The 23,892-nt window shown below is 50.2% G+C and overlaps 1 protein-coding gene across 8 annotated transcripts in view; it reads right to left on the bottom strand.

The window, feature by feature from the left end:
• Positions 1-23,892, bottom strand: part of SCMH1 (Scm polycomb group protein homolog 1) — an 80,287-nt gene that overhangs the window by 42,190 nt on the left and 14,205 nt on the right. For 7 of the 8 annotated variants that reach the window (XM_069875233.1, XM_069875238.1, XM_069875237.1 and 4 more), the window contains exons 2-8: positions 18,306-18,412; positions 14,461-14,545; positions 11,458-11,526; positions 6,837-6,907; positions 5,898-6,132; positions 3,439-3,527; positions 2,258-2,501 (exon numbers count right to left, since the gene is read on the bottom strand). In XM_069875233.1, coding sequence (XP_069731334.1) covers positions 2,258-2,501; positions 3,439-3,527; positions 5,898-6,132; positions 6,837-6,907; positions 11,458-11,526; positions 14,461-14,485 — 733 coding nt within the window. In that variant the 5' untranslated portion in view covers positions 14,486-14,545; positions 18,306-18,412. The remainder of the gene's footprint in view (positions 1-2,257; positions 2,502-3,438; positions 3,528-5,897; positions 6,133-6,836; positions 6,908-11,457; positions 11,527-14,460; positions 14,546-18,305; positions 18,413-23,892) is intronic. The other variant, XM_069875236.1, reaches the window with a different exon arrangement.

Here is a 23,892-nt window from a genome sequence, read left to right as displayed (position 1 = left end):
AGCAAAGGAGCAGGAATCTGCCTGAGATCAAGGGCTGCGCCTGCCTGGGAATGAGGAGATGGGACTTTCATTATTCACAATTTTGTATGTAAGTAGGAACTGCGGAGTTGCTGCTGATGGAGCCAATGTGAGAAGGAGATCCCACCACTGCTATGTGCCCAGGTAGGAAGCAAACACTGCTCAAGATGGCTCTAAATTACCACGGTTCCACCCCCATGATGGGGGTTATTTCTGGATGCTCTGCTCACTCACAGCTCCAACCCCTGGCACAGGGAGGCTGGAAAGGAAGAAAATTGCCAGCACCAGGCATCACGAGTTGGACGGATGTTCCCACTTCTGGAAAGGTGGCTTCCACCCTGCTCCTGAAAACTTACACACCCAGGTTACTGACAGGGCAGCTCCCACCCACCACAATCATGTCTTCAGCCACTTGAGTAGCACCTGAGAAGCACCTGGGAGATGCTGGGCAAGTGCTCCTGACTCCAGGAGGTCCCCTGCAGCTCTGTGGAGCCTGCAGGGCAGCAGTGGGCAGGAGCAAACAATCAGCAGGAAGCCAAGGAGAGGCTGGGAATGTCAAGGCTGAACACAGAAATCCAAGGTAAACAGTGAGAGTGCCTTTCAGTTCCCAGCCATAACAGAAATCAGCTCCACCCGAGGGGAGCCTACAGCTCGGTGTGCGCAAAGGTCATGAGAGACAACTTCCAGCAACCAACACCAACAGCAGCCTTGTGGCACGGGGGGACGGAAACGGCTCACATCAAGGGACAGCAGGAAAGCATCAGCCTGATGGGGAGCACCAGCTGACCTTGGGTGTTCAAGAGGAAGAGTCTCATCATAGAAATGCCTCCCCCAAGTAATCCTTCAGCTCCAGAGGCTGCTCTCGTGCATCTCATCCACATCATCACATCGCAGAGAATCACAGAATGGTTTGGGTAAGAAGGGACCTTAAAGCTCACCCAGTTCCTTCTCCCTGCCATGAGCAGGGACACCTCCCACTGGGTCAGGGTGCTCAAAGCCCCACCCAGCCTGGCCTTGAACACCTCCAGGGATCAGGCAGCCATGAGTTCCCTGGGCAACCTGGGCAAGAGCCTCCCCACCCTCATCGGGAAGAATTTCTTCCTAATGTCTAAACTAATTCTTCCCCCCTCCAATTCAAGGCCATTCTGCCTCGTCCTGTCACTCCAGGCCCTTGTAAAAAGCCCCTCCACAGCTTTCCTGGAGCCCCTTTCAGTCCTGGAAGCTGCTCTAAGGTCTTCCTGGAGCATTCTCTTCTCCAAGCTGAACAACCCCAACTCTCTCACCCTGTCCCTGAACAGGAGGTGCTCCAGCATCATCTTTGTGGCCTCCTCTGGACCCGTTCCAACAGTTCCATATCCTTTTTATGTTGGGGATTCTAGAACTGGACACTGGACTCCAGGTGGGGTCTCATGAGAGCAGAGCACAGGGGCAGAATCCCCTCCCTCACCCTGCTGGCCACACTGCTTTGGATGCAGCCCAGGACACGTTTGGTTTCTGGGCTATGAGTGCACATTGCTGGCTCGTGACGTGCCAGCAATCATCACATCATTACATCTCATCATCACACCACATGGGGGTGTGCTGGACCTGCCAGCCAGCAAATGCTCAAGGCACGTGCATAAGGATAACAACTGCTTCCCTGGTCCTGAACGCAACTGCACCGCCAGCAAGTCAAACACATCTGAAAACCTCCACAGCCAACACTTGGACCTTTGCAAGGCAGCAGGTTCCCAATACTGCTCCTACACAACAATCACAGATCAAGGAACAAGGCACAACCTGATTCAGACCTGCTTTTTCCATGTTCACAGCAGAAATCACAGCACAAGTTAACTGTCAGAAGTACAAACAGGCACAGTTCTGCAACTTAACAGCTCCCATTATTTCCCTATCATCCACAAATAGACCAGCCCCTCTGTGAAAAAGTCCCTAGGTATGTACATTCCAGAGGCGCAGGAAAGACTTCAAGGAAACTCCTGATGACGAACAGACCTCAGTACTGTTGTACAGCATCCCCACCCCTCCAGAGCCATCACCCTGTTCAGGGATGGCTGTTCTTGGCACCTGGATGCCAGGCCACTAACACGTACGATCACCTGTACCTTCACCACGCAGGAAGCAGTAGTGAGGAAACCAGACATGGCACCCAGATGTCCTTGCTGCTCGCCTCTGCCTATTTCACTGCTTTTTGAGAGCTGAATGGAGGAGGAAGACAGCTAAGCAACAACGTGGACCTTACCTTTTGTTCCAGGGGGCTGCAGATTATCTCCAGTCAGCGAGCACCAGCCTACGGGAAAGATGTCCCGGGAATCATATCGGCACCAGTAATCGAAGGCACCTCTCCAGCCATCAAATGTTATGAGGACCTCAGAACCTCTCACCTCCCCAATGGTGGCCGGGCAGATGAAGTGAGGGTTCTTCCTGTCCACTGCCTCCAGCTTCATACCTGTCTTGAAGAAGTTTTGGGATGGAGATGGTGGTTCCTACAAGGAGAAGTTGAAAATGTGCTCAAAGAGGATCTGCCAGTGCCAGACCAGGGCTTTGCCCTCCCTCAGCAGCCTCACCTCCACAGGCAGGTGGAGAAGGGAGGCTGGGGTTGAACCCCAATGAGGGGTGCACACGCTCACCTGGCTATGCAACCGCCTGCCCTTTAGTCAAGAGGCAACCAGGCCTATTGCTGACTGCCACCTGCCACCACTCGGCTGCTGGACCAGGCCCAGATGGTGCTACGCTAACGCTGCACCCTGTCAAGCCTGTCATGCAACACAGGCAGCAAATAAAGCTCCAAAGAAAAGAGCCTCTGCAGAACACTCTCACCTTGCTATCTCAGAGCAGGAAAACCTGTGATATCATAGCCTCTCTCCAGCATTCTTCTCCCACCTTCAGCTTTGCTAGACATGTGAGAGATCCACCATTCTCTCTCATCTGGGGCTTGCTCTTTCTTGTCATTTATGCTTGAGATTAACTAAAGCCCCACACCACAATGTTCACCTCTACACTGGCTTCTGTTCTGACTTCGCCAAGGGTGTGAGAATACAAACTACGAAAACACACTTGCAGCGTTGCCTCACAGCAGTATTTGCACCCCTTGCAAGCTCTGGGATGTTAAAAAGTCCTAGAGAGATGGTGATTTTCACATGCAGCGTTCCTGACTGTGAACAGCACCTGCAGCCCAAGTGAAAAGCGAACCCACCTCCCAAGCCCAAGCCCTTTTCTCAGCAGACCTCTGCCTGCACCTGAGCACTGCTGTGACAGCTACAGAGGGTACAGATCTACCCTGGAAAAGCAGCACCATGCAAAGCTGGGCAATGTTCATCTCCTCTGAGATCAGACCTCACACGAGATGCCAGCTGGGATTGTGGTGCTCTGCAGGACAGGGGGCATGCTAGGAGGATGTCTACAAACAGTACCATCAAATACCTTGTGAAAAATCCGGACAGGAGCCATCTCTGCTCCATTCAGAGTCTTCAGAAGGAACATGGGCCAAGAGGAGGCATTCAGCCGGAAGCCTGCAGAGAAGGAAGCAGAGGGAGACTTTAAGGCCACTGGATCCAGCAGCAGATGCCTGCTTTCATGGGAACTTCGCAGCGCGCACACATTGTGATCACACCCCCCACCCCCCTCCTCACGCTGGAGGCAGGTTTGACCTTTTCCAGATACTTTGAATGCAAAACATTACGCTGATGAAACAAAACATCTGGATTTGGATGCTTGACTGCAATATTCATTTCTCATAACCCAAGTCTGCATGCTGACCACACGGGCAGAGCACTTTCTGCAATGCCAGCATTCCCAGCTGCAGTGATCCTGCTACAGGGGAGACACAAATCAGCAAGTGCATGACCAGGCTATCGAATTGTTTCGTCTATAGGAAATGTCAGCTTCTGAGTGTCCTCCTCCACCTTTTAGAGCTGTGCGTGAGCTAACCTGAAGGAATAAAGAGGCTGGGACATGGCTGGAAAACAGATTTAACCATTACAGGAAAGGCTGGCAGATTTTTGGCTCAACATCTGTGAGAAAAAGTAGAGAAATAACAGGAAGGGGCTTATAGGGAGAACAAAGCAATTTCACATGCTCTGAGCCTGTGGCATTGAGTGTGACTGCATGGCCAACAAAAGCCTCCAGACATCACAAACACCAACTTTGCTAAACATGCATCTTGCTGTACAGGCAATCTCTGCTGCTCAGCTGAACACACAACTGTACTTTCTGTATCTGCGGTGTCTGGACCATACCCCTGAGACTGGGCCTGGAGAGAGCATCCCATAATGATTACCATGGCAAAGCTTTGCCAGGGCCACAATGCCAGAACTCCACCAGCTCAGCACAGCCCTGCAACTTTGTCAGAGCCACCTGGAAACCAAGGAAGCCACAGACCGCAAAGGATGGGAGAGCAAAGCTCCCAAAGGGCAGAGAGAACCTTTCCTGGGGATTATCTATGGAAAGAAGGGGAGTGGCGGCAGATGTGTACAGACAGAAAAGGAGCACAGAAAATCCTTGCTGTGTGTCTGGCCCCCTACACCATGCAGGAAAACTTCAGGCAGGGCTTTGTGTTACCTGTTGTTATGCTGGGTGCAAGAGGACCATTCCTGTCTGGGCCAAGGTTAAGCAGGTGATACAGATCAGAGCTGGGCACACACACTCCTTCCCTTTTGCTCTGCAACTCCATTACAACTATTGCCATCTGCTGTCACACCCCAGGCAGGGCACAGGAGGAACCCATCCTGCCAGCCAGAACAGGACAGGTACCCACGCCTCCTGCACCAGAGCTGTGAGCTGCCCCCAACAAGGGTTTCAAAGCGATATCTGCAAATGGACAGCAGCATGGATGAGAGTAACATCAACCATGGCAGCTTTAACATTACGAGCTGCAGCAGGTTTTGTCTGTAGCAATTTTGAAAGGAAATCAGACTTGCATGCACACAGTTTTGAGCGGTGCGTTGTGCCAAAACATGAAATGTCCTGTCCTTCTTCAGAACAGTTCCAAGAGTCCCACTGCATTTCAGCCTGTACTTCCATCAGAGCTCATAAATGGTGCTCCAGGAAAACACATGAATAAAAATACTCCTAACTCAAGGTATCCAACTGAAGGGTTCTGGTATCACTATAGATTGGCTTGATGTTATCTGGGGATGTGCTAATGGGGATGGGCAGGGAGTCCTCAGCACAGGAAGGTCACGTAGCTGCTGGAGTGAGTCCAGAGGGTCACAGAGATGATTCAAGGGCTGAAGCACCTCCTGTATGAGGGCAGGCTGAGAGGGGTAGTTGGGGTAGTTCAGCCTGGAGAAAAGAAGGCTCCAGGGAGACCTTAAAGCATCTTCCAGGATTGAAAGGGGCTCCAGGAAAGCTGGGGAGGGGCTCTTGATCAAGGATTGCAGGGATAGGATGAGGGGAATGGTTTTGAGCCGTAAGAGGGGAGACTGATCTTAGGGAGAAATGTTTTGCTGTGAGGGTGGGGAGGCCCTGGCCCAGGCTGCTCAGAGCAGTGGTGGCTGCCCCATCCCTGGGGTTGTTCAAGGCCAGGCTGGATGGGGCTTGGAGCAACCTGATCCAGTGGGAGGTGTCCCTGCCCATGGCAGGCAGGTGGAGTTGGATGGGCTTTAAGGTCCCTTCCAAGGCTGGAAGCAAGCAGCTTCCCTCGGTGCAAAGAGCTCTTTCACCTACACTCTAAATCACCTCCCTATCCATGCCAGGACATTCACATGGGAACACAGAGCTGGTGTGGGACACATCTGTTTTACAGCCAAAGCTCACAGGGGTGCTCTACATCACTGCGGGGTCCGTCCATGGGTCTCTGTCCCATGCACTGAAATATAAACCCCTAGGGCTTTCCTCACAGACAATGCAGGTGCTTGCTGGGCAGTTGGAGCTCAACTCACCCAGTGGAGGCTGCAGCATCCCTCCGTTCTTCTCACAGTTCCCAATGGGCTGGATTTCAGCAGAATCCACCAGCCGCCAGAAATCATTCTTGTTGTCGCTGCCATCCAGGCGCAGGCGGAGGCGTGCGCCTGTCAGACCCACCACCGTGGCAATGCAAGTGGAGGTGGTGTTCCTGGGGTCCTGAGCTTCCAGTTTCATGTTGATCTTGAATTCATTTGCGGGTGGAGTGTATGACTGCAAAGAGAAGAACAGGGACCAGTCAGAGACAGGATTTCTAATACAAGTTCCACCTCAGTCATAAAGTCTAAGCCCTAGCCGCGTCCAAACTCATTCTACTGAAGACTGGCAGCATCCTCTGAGCACAACACTTCAGCAGACACCACAAAGTTGATTGGGCTCTGGCTGGTCTGTGACCCACAGCATCGTCTTTCGGTACTGCATCACCTCCACAACTAAACCTACCCTTGACTCTCAGCCCTCTTCTTGGGAGAATCACCCACCAACCCAAGCCCCAAGCTCCAGATGGATACTCCTTGGTGCTGTGCCCCTCTGTCCGGAGTGGTGCCACACCGATTCACTCTGTATCCCCAGCTCTCAACACCATCACCACTGGGCTCAGGTACTCAGGGCTGGGGGAATGGGGCTCTTCCATTGAGAAAGATGCACTGAATTCTAGTTAAAACCTTCTCGCTGGGCAGGATCCACCAAACCCAGACTCACAGTCTGCCCATCCATGCACACCTGAGAGTTACATTTACATTGCATTGCAGTGCCCGAACGTATCTTTTTCATCTTTGCTTCAGCAAACTTCTATTTCTATTAAGTCTCCGATTCCTTAAGCATCTTCCTCAACAAAAAGGGGACCATTCCAGACACAGAGCTCCCAAGTCACCGGTGGACCATCACCCTTGGCCTCTTGTTTTCATTCACTCTCTTACCTGCTTGAAGCAATGGGCAGGAGCTGGGATGGCACATGTCTCTTTCAGGTATTTATCCCAGGTGAAATGACCTGAGTAGATAAAACGAAAGGATTCAAACAAGAACTGATGAGCAAAAATCTTGGAAAAAGAATCACAGAATCACAGAATGGTTTGGGTTGGAAGGGACCTCAAAGCCCACCCAGTTCCACCCCTGCCATGAGCAGGGACATCTCCCACGGGATCAGGGGCTCCAAGCTCCATCCAACCTGGCCTTGAACACCTCCAGGGATGGGGCAGCCACCCCTGCTCTGGGCAGCCTGGGCCAGGGCCTCCCCACCCTCATTGTGAAGAATTTCTTCCTAATGTCTAATCTAAATCTTTCCCTTTCCAATTTAAAGCCATTCCGCCTCATCCCATTACTGCATATCCTTGTGAACAGAGATGGCCGGGCTCCTAACGCTGGCAGTTCTCCACTCCTCACAGAGGAGGTGCTCACTGACAACGCGTTTTCATCAAGATCTTCTGATGTTTGTGACCACAGAAGATTTACAACCGCAGCTGACAGGCAGAACAAAGCACAGTCCTGCCTACAGCATCTTTCTGCCTCTGTGCTGCTGAGGAGTTTGCAAAGAGTGAGGGTGATGACCTACAACTTCATATAAAATACCTAGCACAGATGGGAATCCACAGGGTCCCACAGACAACTGCCCCTTAAAAGTCACTCCTTTAACACATTGCTCAGGCTGGGGATGAAGAACAGTCACCGAGGGCTACAAGCAGTCCAGATCCACAGAAAAGCTCAGACCGTGCGGACTTTGCAGCTCCCCAGTCCAGCACACTCACAGCTCAGGGCCAGCATCAGCCCCTCTGCAGCGATCAGGGTCAGGGCAGCAGCTCCTGAAGCAGAAAAGTCAGGATGGAAGCAGGGATCCCCCAAACCAGGAGCTACTGAGCAGAGTGGCTCACGTCCAACACCAAAGCCTCTTCCACTGAGCACGGCTGCTGGAGGAAGCATATTTCATCCTTGCCTACCGCTTCCCCACATAAAAGGGTAAAAGCAATACACTGTCAGCAGTGACAGGTGATAGGATGAGGGGGAATGCCCTCAGACTGTGACAGGGCAAGTTCAGATTAGACATCAGGAAAAAATTCTTCACCAAAAGGGTTATTGGACCCTGGCAGAGGCTGCCCAGGGAGGCGGTAGAGTTCCCGTCCGTGGAGGGGTTTAAAAGATGGGCAGATGAGGTGCTCAGGGATATGATTTAGTAGTGGACAGGTATGGTTGGACTCGATGATCTCAACCCAGTGATTCAATTTTATTCTATTCTATAATTCAGGGAAACCTGTTATTAAATGAGGAATTAAAATCTCTTGTGATCCAAGCAAATCATGACTTCTGCCATTTAAACAGAGCAGCTGGGAAAGGATCCTTCCAGCATGACATTAGCTTGCATTCATCCTAATGGTTCCCCGGAGACTCCTGTTTCCAAGTCATTTCAAGAGCATTGGTGGCAGCAGATAAAAGACCCAGCTACCGCTTCCCCTTAAAGAGTCAGATACTGCTTCCCCTGCTCACATGAAGATTTTAGTCAGTCTATTTCCAAAACAAAAGCTAAATTAAGAGCCATTTTAGCTGCTGCAGCGCATACCACGCCTCCAAAACTCAAGCATTGAGGTCAGCACGCTTGAGCTCTGCCTCATGTGCGCAGAGAAGCCCTAAGGGCTTGATAATCTACAGGCTTCAACTAAATACAAGAAACGCTGCTTTCTCTCCTGTTGATGACTGGCACGCTGGTAAATACAGAGAATGAACATAAAAATTTTCTTTTGCTGCCACCCTGGCTGAATGTATTTCTATTTACAGACTGTGACAGCAGCGCTTCACTCCTCAGAGTTTGCATCTCCATCCCTTGGCATGCGTTTCCCCTTCAGCCATGACATCACATGGGGCTGAATGAAGAAAGCCAGTGATTCACTGCACTGATGCTCTCACAACATTCTGCATTAATTGACAATGTGATTTTACCCCTGGTTACATCGCTGAAACTCTTTGTACGAACAATGTGTAACAAATACCCAGCCAAAGCAAACTCAGGCTCTCCTGGCAGGGAAATGCCTCGTTGCATCCCCCAGTAACTCTGCTTGCAGCTCTGGGCTCAGACTGGGTGGCCCCGCAGAGCCCTTGTCCCTGGAGTCGAGGACGCTGTGACAGCACTGGGGCGAGGAGCGCAAGCCCCAGGGCCTGAGCCTTGAAATGGATCAGCCGTGCCTGACAGTTTTATTTTACACAGAAACCCACCCTCTCCTCAGCTGGTTCCAATCCCTCACTATTAAAAGCAGTCATGGTTTTAATCCTTCCACTTTTCACCCCCTCCGAACGCAGCACGGCCATTCTGCTCCCCGCAGTGGCTCACGCCGCAGTCAAGATCGGTACTGCACAATTCCAGCAGGAGCAGTAAATTTCTGAGGCAGCTGTGTGCCTCTAAATATAGAGATTGGGCATGGAACTTGTTAGAGATTAATTCTAGAGCCTGTTGGGACTTAACCACCGCATGAAGACACACACTCGCCCTGCTAGAACTGCAGCCCCTCTCGACTCACAGCTCTGGTGGCTTCCTCTGAAAAGAAAGGCAGGAGCAGCAGATTGACTTCTCTAAGCTCTAAGACGAGACAAGAGACGATAGAGCAGAGTTCAGCCTGCCCTCTCTGCTCACTGTTGGCCATTTCTTTAAATAAAGATGGCACAAGGACAAATAAAGACTGCATCTTTTCAGGATTACTCTGAGAAACTGCAAACTGAAGGTGAAAGTTGCCACCACTGCCTGAGTGCGAGAGGAAGCCCTGCACAGAAGGTGGGGAATGCATTTAACTATACTCAGTAACAGCATTTAGCTCAAGATGCAACACCTTTCAAACAGAAATTTCCAAGTGCCCAGATCGACTATCTTGTACTGTATATTCTCTCAATATTCTTATTCATATTAATCACTTGGATGCCTTACTGTAGAGAGACAGGAGGATTTAGTCTGTGGGATACTTGTTTTTTACCTGGCCTGGGCAGGTAAAGCTGGCAAATGCTTTCTGAGTGTTGGTCCAAAATCCTGGGGCTTTTCTCCAGTTCTGAGGCCACCACTTTGCTTCATGAAAAAAACAGGTCCTAAAATGTGCCTTTTACTGGTGATGGATCAGGAATGTCCAGGACAATGCTGACTGCAGGGACAAAATCCTCTCTCACCTCAAAAAGTGAAGAGGAACCCTTGATCTGCTGCTGCCCCAGCTTCCAGGACAAGTGTAAAATGTCCTGCCAGCCCTGAAATCACCCTGTTTTTTTGCCTGCTCTCTGCCTTTTCTTTCCCCACTTTCCTTCCTTGCAGATGACACCGTGCTCCCACAGTCCGGAAGGACCATCGTTTGATGAGTTCGTCTGTATAACAAACACCAGGTCTTTGCAGGAGGAAATGAGAGCCGGACACTGCATGGGAACCCCACGTTTTTGTGATTACATCTGTGAGCTAAACAAAAGCCAAGGGTTGTAAATCTCTATGGCTCCCTGTAACTCGACTGTGAAAATGCCTACCGAGGGTGACTGTCTGTCACTTTTGCCTTTGGAAAGCTCCTTCCCACACGCTTGTGCCAATGGGAGCGATTACTTGCAGGCAGTGTCAGAGTCAGGCTCTGATGTCTTAACCTTCAAAAACATTTACTACAAAGCAAACACTTCGCCCCCTCAAAGGGTCCCATGGCAGTAGTTGTGAACAACGCAACTCTACACCCCTGTGTTTAGATAATCCTTGTGTTGCATTTAATGTTGATTTTTTGCCCAGAATTTAAATGAAGACGGCGTTTTTGTTTATATCTTTAATCGAAGCCTGGTTTGGGTTCGATTAGCATTTCAGCTCCCGAGGGGTCATCAATCCAACCAAAATGATACATGTGCGTTTCAGGTCACATCTGTGAAGGAGAACGTGCCCTACCCAGATCAAGGCATCCCATTAAAGTCTGCAGCCCATATGTGTGTCTGCTAACGAGCATCAAGGCAGCACATGAAAGCAGCACGGCTTGAGCCAACTCGGTATGAAAATTAGCAGAGCATCATCTCTGCTTGCAGATTCAGAGGTGACGGTGGCCTGCCCTGGTGTCTGAGTGCAGCCTCCTGGGGGTCAGCTCTCCCACCGTGACGGCAGAGCTCCTGCCTGTTATAAATTCCAGGCCCTTTGCTCAGCCATCAATCCGGCTGCACATTCTCCATCGGTAACAGCTACAGCCGATAATACGATCTCGCTCACTCACTGTCTTGCTCAGAAGAAACATGAGAATGTGCGAGCCAAAACTAAGAGGTTTCAAACCACGACGCTGTCTGCTCTGCTGCTTCTCAGAGGTGTCCCAGCGCAGTACTGGGTTTCAGCAGAAACCCTTCAAGCCTGGGCTACAGGGTGCTCTGTGCCAGAAAGCTGATGAATTTCCACCCCCTTGCTGCACACCCGAGCTTTGGGCAGTGAGAAGCTGCTCAGTTTCTTGCAAGGCAGCACTGCCCAATCCCCACCGTGGGCTGGCCAAGCAGACATGTGCACATCACCACGGGGAGCAGGGCAAAGAAAGAAGAGGGGAGAAAGAAGGAGAGACAAGGGGTCTCTTTTACCTTGGTACTGGGAGGGAGACTCTGACGGGCGGCTGTGCTTGTGCTTTTTACCATCTTTCCAGTCTATGGCTGAAAGAAGAAACAAAGTGTTTGTGTCAGTGCAGGAAGCCAGCTATTGCACTCTTCAACATTAACTGCTCAGTCACTTAATTTACAGGCACCTCAGAGTCCTGTCCTGACCTCCCTGTCCTGAACACATGGATGTCTGAATCAATGGGGTGTGCTCCCTGCCTCCACACAGCTCAAGACCTGCCACGAGGTACCTGCATTCACATCTCAGTCTCTACCCAGGCCTCATGATCTCATGTTCTCCCACAACGGCAATCAGTAACATAAAAAGCAGCAAATTGCTAGAGCCTCATCATTTTAGCTGTGTGAAGAGGTGGCAAGGCTTGAGAGGAGCAAACACAAAAGCCACTAAAAACAGCTTGCGTGGATCTTGTATGCTGAGAAGTGGAACCTGGACTGCTCCTTATATATCCACTCCAGCTGGCTGTACGCAAACAAACAGCCCCAATTGTCTCTGGTGACGAGGAAAGGATTCCTCCCAAGGCCTCCACAAATGCCCTTTCGATGTTACCCCACGTGTCCTGCACAGCTCATAGGTGAGCACTGCAGTGCAGCACCTGCTCTGAGAAACATCGCATCCAAGTTGTCTTTGGGCCTCAGACTTGCAAAAAAAAAAGTTCCCAGGACAGCTCTGGGAAAGGATACAGGGAGAAGTGCGGGATGTCCCCCTGCTCCTATCCACCTCCAGCCTAATGGAGGGATAGCAGAGATACCAGAGCAACGTGCACAGCAGAGCTAGCCCGAGCCAGCTCCTCACCCACTGCTGCCCAATCAATGCATTATTAGGGCTTTTATAAACAACAGCTTGGTACTGCTCTATGAAACGTGCCTTGCTCCCATGAAAAGCAGTTTCTTGTGAAAGGAACAAAAAGAAAAAAGGAAAACTTTTGAAATCTTCAGCAAAGTAACTGAAAGAGGAGGCCATGAGCTCTGCTGGATTGGCCTGGTGTGTCCTAGGATGCCTGAAATTGCAAGATTAATGGTCCAAAAGCAATCTGCAGTTCTTGACATGTTCTCCTCAATACAATGGACAGGAGGACTGTGTGTAGGGTTTATCACACAAGAGACACATGGAGTGTGCCCACAGCACCACCAGACAGTGACGAAAGAGACTCCTTGGAGAGACACAAACCAATAAAAAAGCTGAAAGGGCACCTTTCCTAAAAATGTATTCCCATGAAGGACAGTGCTCTGCCACCTCCTTAAGAAAGCAAGAATAAAGGACACAAAGTTGGCTTGTTCAGCTTGGAGAAGAAAACGCTTGGGGAGACCTTAGAGCAGCTTCCAATACTGAAAGGGGCTCCAGACAAGCCAGAGAGGGGCTCTGGATCACGGAGTGCAGGGATAGGATGAGGGGGAACGGTTTTGAGCTGAAAGAGGAGAGATTGAGATGAGATCTTAGGAAGAAATGTTTTGCTGTGAGGGTGGGGAGGCCCTGTCCCAGGTTGCCCAGAGCAGTGGTGGCTGCCCCATCCCTGGAGGTGTTCAAGGCCAGGTTGGATGGGGCTTGGAGCCCCTGATCCTGTGGGAGGTGTCTCTGCGTGTGGCAGGGGTTGGGACTGGATGGGCTTTGAGGTCCCTTCCAACCCAAATCATTCTATGATTCTATGAAAGTATTTCAAGTCAGAAGCAAGAAACCTCCCTGGGCTGGGTAAGGCTGCAGGACAGCATTCTAAATTGCATCTGTGCTCTTTAAGCAGACTCTCGCCCCACTCTGCAGGTGAAGTTACAATATATTGTTCACCTTTAACATACAAAAATCCTCATTATGCAGGCTGAAAAAGCAGCAGAGAGAAAAAGAAAACGCAAGAATTTCTGCAGGCAAATAAAGAAAAAGTTCAATGCATTATTAACAAAGCAGATAAGTAGGGCAGAAACCCACATGTGCACAATGCAGGTGATGCATCTGCTACCTATGGGATGGCGTTCTCAGCACAGGTCACACAGCCGTGCTGGCTGGAGATGCCCTGCTCCAAGAGGCAAGAGGAGAAGCTGTGTGAGAGGGTAAATGCAGCCAGCCCGGTCTGCGGCCACGCTGCTGAGTAATCAACCTGCCTCTTTTATTAGCAAGCCCTCCAGCTGCCTCGCAGCAGGCTCTCCCCATTCCCTGCTTTCCTTCATTTATTTTCACTTCATTAAAGGACAAGCAGTGCTAGGAAGGGGATAATGCTGCTGTGAGATGAACCACCAGAGAAGCAAAGGAGACGTTTGAAAAAAATAAAGGGAGGAGAGAAATTGAGCATAGAAATCTCCTGCCATAAACCTTGTGAGTGTGCGGCAGATGTGAACAAAGAGCTGCAGAGGATGCTCCATCCTCTCTGCTTCTCCCTGCCCCCATCCCCCAAAGAGCGTGTGATGAGATCACTCCAGCCGAATGCACACGCGTGGCACAACACTAAAGGAAATCAATATTTTTGTTAAGCACAAGGAGCCCGAGCAGCTCGGCTGCAGGCAGCGTGCCTGACTGCATCCGTTTTGTTGGGGTAAGCAGGACACGGGCAGCCCACAGCCGCCCGGAGCGCCACGGCTGCTGCTGTGTGTGCTGGGACTCGGGACTCAGGCAGCAAGAGGTAAGCACCCGTAACAGATTTCATCTCCACAAGGTAGGCTGGTCCTTGGTTTCATGCCTCATTAGAAGGGCGAGGCTTGTGCCAGCAGAGAAGCAGTTTGCCTCCCACTGGGAGCACGAGCAGATGGTTTGTGCTGCAGGCTCCACAGAGCACCCTCACCCCTGACAGAGGGCTCTTCCTCTGCCCATCTCAGGGTTGAACTGATGAAGACTTCTCTGCACACAGCCAGACACACAAACGACTCCGTTTTTAGCATGTGAACAGCGCATCCCCCACACTCCTGCTCCCAGTGGGCTATGCTCGGTCCTTCAGCCTGCAACAGCTGGCTACAGGGCCTTTGGCTGCACCGAGCATCACTGCTCACCTTTCTGAGGGCCTGGTTTCCGCATTATATCACTTGCTGCTGTCCTTATCCTGGGACTGGCTTGCTTTTAGGTGACTGAAGAAGTCTAGGAGAAAAGAAACAAGTGTGAGAAGACTCACCCATTATGGAGCACAGAATCAACTACAGCATTAACACAGCAGGGGGAAAGAGATGGGTTTCACCTTGGGCTGCACAGAATGGCACCTACCACAAACAGACAATTCACTCCAGCCCCCTGACACTACAAGTTTTTCCCCAATATGTGGACAACTCCAAATTCATGAAAGCAGGAGCAGCATGACTGAGTGCAAGGCGCACATGCCAGCCTCAGTGTGAGCTCTGCCGTGGGTCCCATGTGCGCAGGGAGGGGGGCTCGGCCCCGCTCCCCAACAAAGGGAGGCAGAGCTGAGATTTATGAAAGAAAACACATAGAAACATAACATTAAATCCAGCAAAGCAGGACCGCAATCCCCATCTCGCCACTTGTGATTCAAACCGCCTGCAGCAGCTCTGGGTAAAAGGGATAAGGAGTTGGACAATGACCCGGGGAATATTTTTCCTATTAGCACTGCAGTGAGCGTCCAAGTTGCACTGCATTTTTTGTTTCCTGCTTGGAGGAAAACTGGCTGGATTGTCCCCAAAAAGAAAACGCTTTTGCATTCTTGTTAAAAGTGAACACTAGGGAAAACCGGAGCTCTTGAGAGCTGTGTGCCGGACACGTACACGGAGCCCAGTGCCTCCTGTATGCACCGAGCTGTGCCAAGCCCGAACGGGAAATACCTACATGCACGGCTGGGCCTGCAGGAAGGCTGGTAAAGGCATGTTCTGACACCACATTAAGGAATGAAAGATTAATTGCGTCAACATAACTCCATTTTGTTCACAGTGGGGCAGTCAGGCTGGAGGACGCAAGAGGAAGAAGCCGTCCTAGGACACAACGCGGAGTTGCTGAAGGGTATTTACAGATCCCACTTGGCAAGGAGTTTGTATTTTGAAACCCAGGCTTTTTCCAAACTCAAGGGAAATGAAGAGTTTAAAGTTCTAGAAAGAGTGCTTCAAACTACCGCCTTTATGTGCAGCGCTTGCAGCACTGAGCAACGCTCTGGGAAGGAAAAAACTAAAGGAATATTAAATATTAATTGGAAAAAAACTGATGTTTTTTAATCCTGCTCACCAGGTACACAGTAGCCTCTTATTGCCTCTCTCATAAAGAGTGTGTGTGTTTGTACACTTGTGAAAGTAGTAAAGTTTCTTTTCCTTGCAATAGCAGAAGGTAATCTATATCTGAAAGCTTATTTACAGCTTTTAATGCTGCTTTTCATAATTTTCTTCATTTATTTTTACTAAAAGCTCACAGTCACAGCAGGAAAAGCCCCCCACCCATAAATCCCAGGGTGGAAGGTGTTAAACAGGCACCAGGCAAACATTCACTGCAGGCTCTGCACCTCTGCTGTCTGCACGCTCCCCAGGACGTGGGACTTTCCAAAGTGCCAACCATAAATCACCCACGTTTGGCACGGGACGGGGACCCTGGGCCACGCAGGCAGCTGGAGCAAAGTCGCTTCAGCCCAAGCACTTTGGAGCCCAACCCAGCCGGGATGTGTGACCCTTCCCTGCAGAAACACCTGGAGGGAAAATTCATAACCATGTAGGAGCTGCTCAGATATGGTTTGTGGAAAGCCGTGGCTCAAGAGGAGAGGTGGAACTACAGCAGCCTTCATCCCCGTGCAGATGGCAAGAGGAGGAACCCTCACTGCTTGTAAAGCTCACAGCCCACTGCTGGGGTTCCTCATCCTTGGCGTGGAAGAGAATGAGACATTGCAAATGGTGCTCCTGTCAGAAAGAAAAAAGAAGTGACTCTTCCCCAGAGGAGGAGACGTAGGCTGCATAGGGCAACAATGCTGGGGAAGGGTCTGGAGAACAAGTCTTATGAGGAGCAGCTGAGGGAGCTGTGGCTGTTCAGTCTGGAAAAGAGGAGGCTGAGGGGAGACCTCGTTGCTCTCTGCAGCTCCCAGAGGTAGGTGTTGGTCTCTTCTCCCACGTGACAAGTGATGGGATGAGAGGAAATGGCCTGAAGTTGTGCCAGGGGAGGTTTGGATTGGATATTGGATTGGAACAATTTCTTTACCAGAAGAATGGTGAAGCACCGGCAGAGAATGCCCAGGGCAACCCCAGAGGGGTTCGAAAGACATGTAGATGTGGCACTTCAGGGCATGGTTTAGTGGGCATGGTTTAGTGGGCACGGTGAGGCTGGGCTGACAGTCAGACTGGATAAGCTTAGAGGTAAGAGATAAGCTCAATGATTCCATGATTCTATGACTCCCACTCTGTTGAGAGCTGCATGGGCATAAGCCTGGCAGAGCTTGCTTCAAAACACACTTCCAAGAAACTGCCTAAAAAAGATAGCCCCAGCCTGACTCCTGTCACCCTTCGCAGTCCTGCACCACAGCTTTGCATCACCCAGCGCCCCAGGATGCTCGCACACCACAGGACCACAAGGCATGCTTTTATCCTGCAAGGCCATAACTCAAAAATGAAAAAAACATGCAAAATAACCAGCATGTTCCAGGGCCACAGAACACCCAGAGAACAGCAGGAGCCAAACTCCACAGTGCATGGTGTCAGACAGCCCTGCACAGGGCAGACACAAGCCACCAGTCCCACCATATCCCAGGGACAGGACTTGCCCTCTCTTCTTTAGCCCTGGAGATGCAGCCCACGCACCCCAGCCCACCTGCAACTGGTACAAGGTGGGCATTACTAACACAAGGCTTGGGAACTGGCAATTCCTCCTGGACATGATTTCATTCTATATTTCCCCAGAGAAGCTGTAAAACTGGATCCCTGGAGATACTCCAAGCATCACCTGCCACCACATTGAGCAGCCCAATCCAACCTTGAGGCTGGGTCTGACTCCAGAGCTCGCCCAGCTCCGCAAGCAGGACTGGAACAGACAACCTCCAAAAGCTCCTTCCCACCTCTGTGGGAAACGCGCTGTGGTTTTATTTCAGTGATAACTTTTGGAGGGCAAGCGGAATCACGCTATTAGCTCCAGCAAGCCTGAAACCCCCTTGTGATGAAGACAAACTTCAGTCTAGAGAAAAGGAAGGGAAGGGCAGCACAGGCGAGCTAACAGGCTCTGCAGGACAGGGAGAAACACGTTACGAATCTACATGGGCTGCAAACTGTTCAGGGGCTGAGAAGTAAAAAAAAAAAAAAAACCCTTAAAGTGATAAATAGCAGAAGCTATGGTTTGGTATCCAAGGGGAAAGAATGGACTCTCCTCATGGGGAGTACACAAACATGGCCCCGATGAGAACCTGTTGGCTGGGTCAATGACACGGAGGACACAACATTATTTTTGCATCAAACAGATCACTTGTGATTTACAGAACCCAGCCCATGCTGGCTCCATCTCCAGAACCTGACTCTTGCACAAAACTGCACACCAGATATAGACCTTCCTTCTTTTTCTAGAGCCGCATCGCTCATGCTTGTGGATATGAAGATAACCTTGCAAACACAGACCAGAGTTTTATGTGGTGTGGGTTTCCAGAATCGATACTCTGAAAGAATCATAGATTATTGGAATGGTTTGGGTCAGAAGGGACCTCAAAGCCCAGCCAGTTCCGCCCCCTGCCATGGGCAGGGACACCTCCCACTGGATCAGGGGCTCCAAGCCCCATCCAACCTGGCCTTGAACACCTCCAGGGATGGAAAAGACAGATCAATGTGCAAATTCATCTCATCAGGATGCAACCTTAAATTCTAAAAAGGGCAACAAGTTGCTGCCTTCCGAAGTAGATGAAGAGCCTTTCCCACAGTTTCAAACAACTTCAACTCACTGAGGTGTCAGGAGTGCCAGCGGCTCCACGGCACTGTCGTGGGCTCTAGTTCCCCATCATTCCTACAAGCCAACAAAGTCAGCACAGACACTGCGGCATCTCGAAACCTGAGAGCAAAGAGACAAAATGAAAAAGTTTGCATTTAATTGTAGAAAGGCTGGGTTACCAGTTGCATTATTCATGTTCATATTTAATTCATTTAAAACATCCAAATTTAAGTTTAAAGGCAGCTGCAACAAACATTCCCACTTGCCGCAGCAAAGCAGAGCAGAACTTGACACAATTGAAGTTCAGCTCACATCAAGTACATGGGACGGCAGCTGTTAAAAACCTTTGACTGGAGCAAGATCACATCAACTGAGTCGATAAAAACTAGTGCAGCTTTTGTAACATGAAACTAGTGCATAAAGGATTTAAAACATGAGACCTGATTATTAATAAAAAGGAGAGACGCCACAGGAGAGACATCTAAAATAGGGAATAGCATAAAGGGAGCAAACCAGAGACTCCAAATCATCCCGTCCACAGTGCAGCAGGGCTAACCTGTAATATGAAAAACCCCACAGAATACTCTAGGAGGAAGGAAATTTTGTTTATTGGAAACTAACACCACACAGCCTTCTCATGGAGGAAATTATCCAGACAAGTAAACTTGTAACAGTAGGAAAGGACAAAAATATTCAACAACAAACCCGCGTTCCTAACTGGGCTGAAGACTGGCAGGCACAGGGCAGGGGTACGCACGCCGCAAAGAAAAGCCGACCGGACAGCAGGGTGTGCAGCCAAGTCCTGCCCCTCACGTCACGTTACGCTGCAGTTTGGCAAGGAAAAGGCGAGCCCTTGCCCTTCTGCCAGGCTGCCAGCACTGGGACACAGCCAGAGGCAGGACACCGGCTTGACAGGCGGTTTTGTTCGTACCCTGGTGCCCCCTGAACTGCTTTACACTAAGACACCCTGGATGTATTTTCCACATTCTTGTTCAAAACCAAAGCAGCTCAGAGGCAGCCAGGGCTGGGAAGAGCATCCCAGGGTGTCCCAAACTCAGACTGCCGCTCTCTGGCAGACACAAACGTTGCTGAACTGCATCTTAATCTAATTAAATTCTCCTCCCTGCACCACTCTTACCAACAAACTCTTCCAGAAGTTCATCCTTAGCATCCCTAAGGGGAGAACGGTTCAATTTACCTGTGCCAGAGCAGAAGGGACCTTCAGGGCTATCAGGCAGCCTGCTCTGCAAGGCTCTTCCACTCAATATTGCTACTGCAACGTCAGTAAAACTGGGAAAATGTGGGTGGAAGACACCGTCACAGCAACTCAGACCTCATAAGATGCGTGTAATCTCTTTATCTACAAAGCCTCCGCTACCTCAGAGTGCATAATTATGAAAAGAGTGAAAGCTGGGGTTCCTAATGTCCCTTCTAGGCACTCCTTTATTCCACAAAAGGCACCACTCGCATCTGAATTATTTCCTGGGGTTGTTTGGACTTCCTATTATCCAAGGAAGATTATGGGGAGCCTCGGGATGGAGGCCAGGTCAGCTCCCAGCGCTGCCAGGTCTGATTGAAAGGGGAACTGAAGTGGTGTTGGCAGCGTCCCAAGTGTCAAACCTCTTTGGACAATGCCGCTGCCAGCAGGCAAGATGTTTTCAGAAAGAAGGGGAAGAAAACTACCAGCAGCGAAGCTGAAAAATGGTTTTATTAGGTCGGATGCACTCCCCACAGATTGAGATGGTGGAAAAAAAGAAAACGCCGCATACGCACATCGCCAGAGGAGTGTGAGAATGACGCTTCTAGGAAATCCCATGGGACAGCAACGAGGGAATCCTGATAGTTTCCCATAACACAGAATGCCTGCAGTCATTGATTTTTGCCCACAAAAGCTTGGGTCTTGAGCACTCTGAACAGTCTGGCTGGTGAAAACCCCTTCCACAGAACCTCTGCTTCCTCTGAGCTTTCCTTCAAGGGTATCTTTCCATCAAACACTAGCACCGTCTCCAATAACAGACAGTTATCCCTGACAAATCCCCTTGGGAATCATACAGTCATGGAATAGTTTAGGTTGGAAGGGACCTTAAAGCCCATCAAACTCCATCGCCCTGCCATAGGCAGGGACACCTCCCACTGGATCAGGGGCTCGAGGCCCCATCCAGCCTGGCCTTGAACCCCTCCAGGGATGGGGCAGCCACCACTTCTCTGGGCAACCAGAGATGAGGCCAGGGCCTCATCATGAAGAATTTCTTCCTAATGTCTAATCTAAATCTTCCCCCTTCCAATTTAAAGTCATTCCACCTCATCCTTTCCCTCTGGGCCCTTGTAAAAAGCCCCTCCCCAGCTTTCCTGGAGCCCCTTTCTGTACTGGAAGCTGCTCTAAGTTCTCCCCAGAGCCTTCTCTTCTCCAGGCTGAAGAACCCCAACTCTGTCAGCCTGTTCTCATAGCAGAGGTTCTCCAGCCCTTCAATTATCTCTGTGGTCTCCTCTGGACCCATTACAACAATTTCATATCCTTATTTTGTTGATAACAGAACTCCAGGTGGTAAACATGAGGGCAGCATTACTAGTTCCTGCTTGTCGAGGTTGATGGTGCTGCTGCCATTCCAGCTTCCCAGCTGGAGGCTCTGGCTGTGCTGGGTCCTGTTTCCCCGCTGTTCTGGAAGCCTACACGTGCACCACGGGTTACATGGGAGAGGCCAGTTACATCCCAACCTGGTCAGAAAGCCAGGCACCGAGCCATGATGTGAAACACTTCCCACCTCCCCTGGTTTTCACACTGTACTCGGCTCCTGAGATTCCCATCCGACCTGTAGACACCATCACTTCTGCTATCCTAAATCATGGTCTTCCCATCTCAAGGCGGGCTCTGGAGGACCAACTGAAAGGGCAGGAGCCATGACCAGCAGACAGCTCCAAGCAACGCCTGAACCCCAGCCTCCTCCGAGCCGGCTGTACTGACACAGAGCACAAAAATGCAATGACAAATGCTTACTCAGGGCTTGAAGGCAACTCTCACGAGTGAGAAGCCACAAGTTTTGAAGAGCTAAGTCAGAATTTATCCTCACTTATTTCCTTATTTCCTTCCCTCTGCCAGTTACTGTCCTCCTGGACAAGACCTGAGCTTTATTTCTCCTTCTCTGCACAAAACTGTGTTTTGGCAGCTTTGGACAAAGGCTGACGGAGTCATAGCACCTCTGAAACCTCTCTCCCCATGAGGTCTCAAAGGGTCCTTACCTTCATACCAGGAAATCTTTCAAAGAAACACTAGCAATGAGCGCTGGTATTTCCATCTGGAGTGCTGATCCCCTTGTGTGATCTGAAGTATCTGATGGCTGCAAATCATTACTCCTCTTCTACCAGAAGGATTTTGTGTCATTTCCAACATATCTCTCTCTGGAAGTAATTTTATCTTCCTACCATGAATGAAGCGGGCTGATAAACTCCAGACATCACAATGGGCTCTTCAGAAACACATTCTTGTGAAAGATATTAATGCACTGAGGTGTCTCCAAGATGTGATCATGAGCAACACACTCACTGCCTTAGCCCCTGAGCCAAATCTTAGGGGAGAACAAGTTTTAAGAGAAATAAAAACATGCAAAAAACTTGGATAGACCCTGTCTCTACAATGAAAATATCAACTTTATAACTTCCTTTGCAACACCGTCGGGCTAGAGGGGAGAGGAGCTGGGCCAACCTCTCAGCAAACGACAACCGGATCATCAGACACCACTTGAGTTGAGCCCAGGGGAAAGTCAAGGGCTCAGGGAAAGGGTGGAAACAGGGATCACTGGAAAGAATCACTCACCACCGCGAGGGAGCTGCAGGAGTCACCACCTCTCACGACTAGGGAGGAAATGAAATAAAACCTTGCAGGATTCCAATAAAGGTTTCCTTCTCTCTCAGAAAAAACCCAGCGTGGGCTTTGGCTCAAAATAGAAACATCTTGCTGTGTCTCACCACGAGCAGACCTTGCTCTCCACAAGATAGAGGGGTTGCAATAAAAACTACATTTGGCACAGGAACAGGATAACCAAGAGAAATGGAGAGAGGAAGAGGCTTCAAAAGAAACTTAGGTGAGATAGTCTGGCTTGAGCCTGCTAAGTGGAAGCCCCTTAACATGTTCGATCTCCTCAGTACAGATTTTTCTACTGATGAGCTGGGCGTCCTTGTTAGAGAGATGCGGGTTGACTGCTTTAAGAAACCCACATGTTGCTGAAAAATCAGAACTGCTTTTGTTTTCAGACCAAAACCCACATTCACAGAAAGAACACCGTGCAAACCTAAGTCTCCCCATGTCAGGCAACACAGAATCACGGAATGGTTCAGGGTAGAAGGGACCCTAAAGATTCCACCTCCCTGGCCACAGGCAGGGATAAAAGTCAAGCAGAGGATCCTGTGTTGCTCCTCCCAGAGGCAGCACTGCTTTTAAGGCTTGGAGAGGAGATCTGGGCTGCCTTCCACTGCCGGGGAGACAAGGAATGGCCCATTATGAAGACTGGCTGATGTGACGCATGAAGTGAATCAACCATACCAAAGCATACCCCTGTCGGTGCAGCTGGGGCTCAGGAGCTTCATTGTGCTCCAGAATTATTTCAGCAGATCCCACAATCGCTGGTCCTGCTATGAACTGACTTTCAGACTCTGGTCATCCAAGGAGAAACAACAGCGATGCAATGTCCATCTCCCACAGTTCCATAGGAATGAGGCCACCAAGAGCATGGCTCACCATAAATGTTCTGCTGGATCTTTGGAAGCAGCAACAGGTCTCTGTTTCTTACCAATAAGCAGAGACACTTCTGACCCACACCATCCCTCCATCTCCAGTGCAGCTCTTCCAGATGCACTCCAACCGATAACCAACTTTTGGACAGGTGAGACACCTTCTACCTACAGAAAAATAGGGACAGATGGACTTACCAAGTGTCATAGTGGAACAACATGCCAAAGCAAGGAGCTGAATCTGCGTGCTCTAGGGTAATATTTGCCCCTAAACCATCTGGGTTATAACTATTCACTGTCAGGACTCAAAGTCTTCTGCCTTTAGAAGAGGAAAGGCTTGGGCTACAGCAGCAGTAGCTTTCCAGAGTGGCTTGCTGGTGCTCCCAACATCCAGCACAAAGCGGTCACCTTAAAGTAGAGGAGAAAACTTACCACATGCGTGGTGCTGGAGTCCTGGCCTCAGCGTATCCTGACCATGCTCCGACACTCTGGTGCAGGGAGCCAGGCCACACACCAGTTCCTCGAATCCCTAGGTTTCCTTCCAAAGCAATTGTGGGAGCACGGAGAGGCACAGAGATGCGGTGCACTCCAACACACTCTGTTCTGGGTCACACATTGCCCACTGCCTGGGGCCAAGTGCGAAGGACACATGCTGAAAGCAGGGTCCAACACACCATGAGGGTGCACCCAGCCTGCAGAGGAGGCCAAACTGATGCCAGTGATAAAGAAAGTTTTGCAGCAATGTGGCTGTTCTAACCCGCAGGGAGCCACATGCCAGATCCAGAAGCTATTAATGAAAGCAGATGGCTGACAGAAGACCTTGAAATGGGATTCTGCTCAGGACAGTTACAAAGTCACTCCATACAAAAACACAC

The sequence above is a fragment of the Phaenicophaeus curvirostris genome, chromosome 23 (assembly GCF_032191515.1).
Source record: "Phaenicophaeus curvirostris isolate KB17595 chromosome 23, BPBGC_Pcur_1.0, whole genome shotgun sequence".
Classification (NCBI taxonomy): Eukaryota; Metazoa; Chordata; class Aves; order Cuculiformes; family Cuculidae; genus Phaenicophaeus; species Phaenicophaeus curvirostris.
This window is presented reverse-complemented; position numbering and strand designations above follow the sequence as displayed.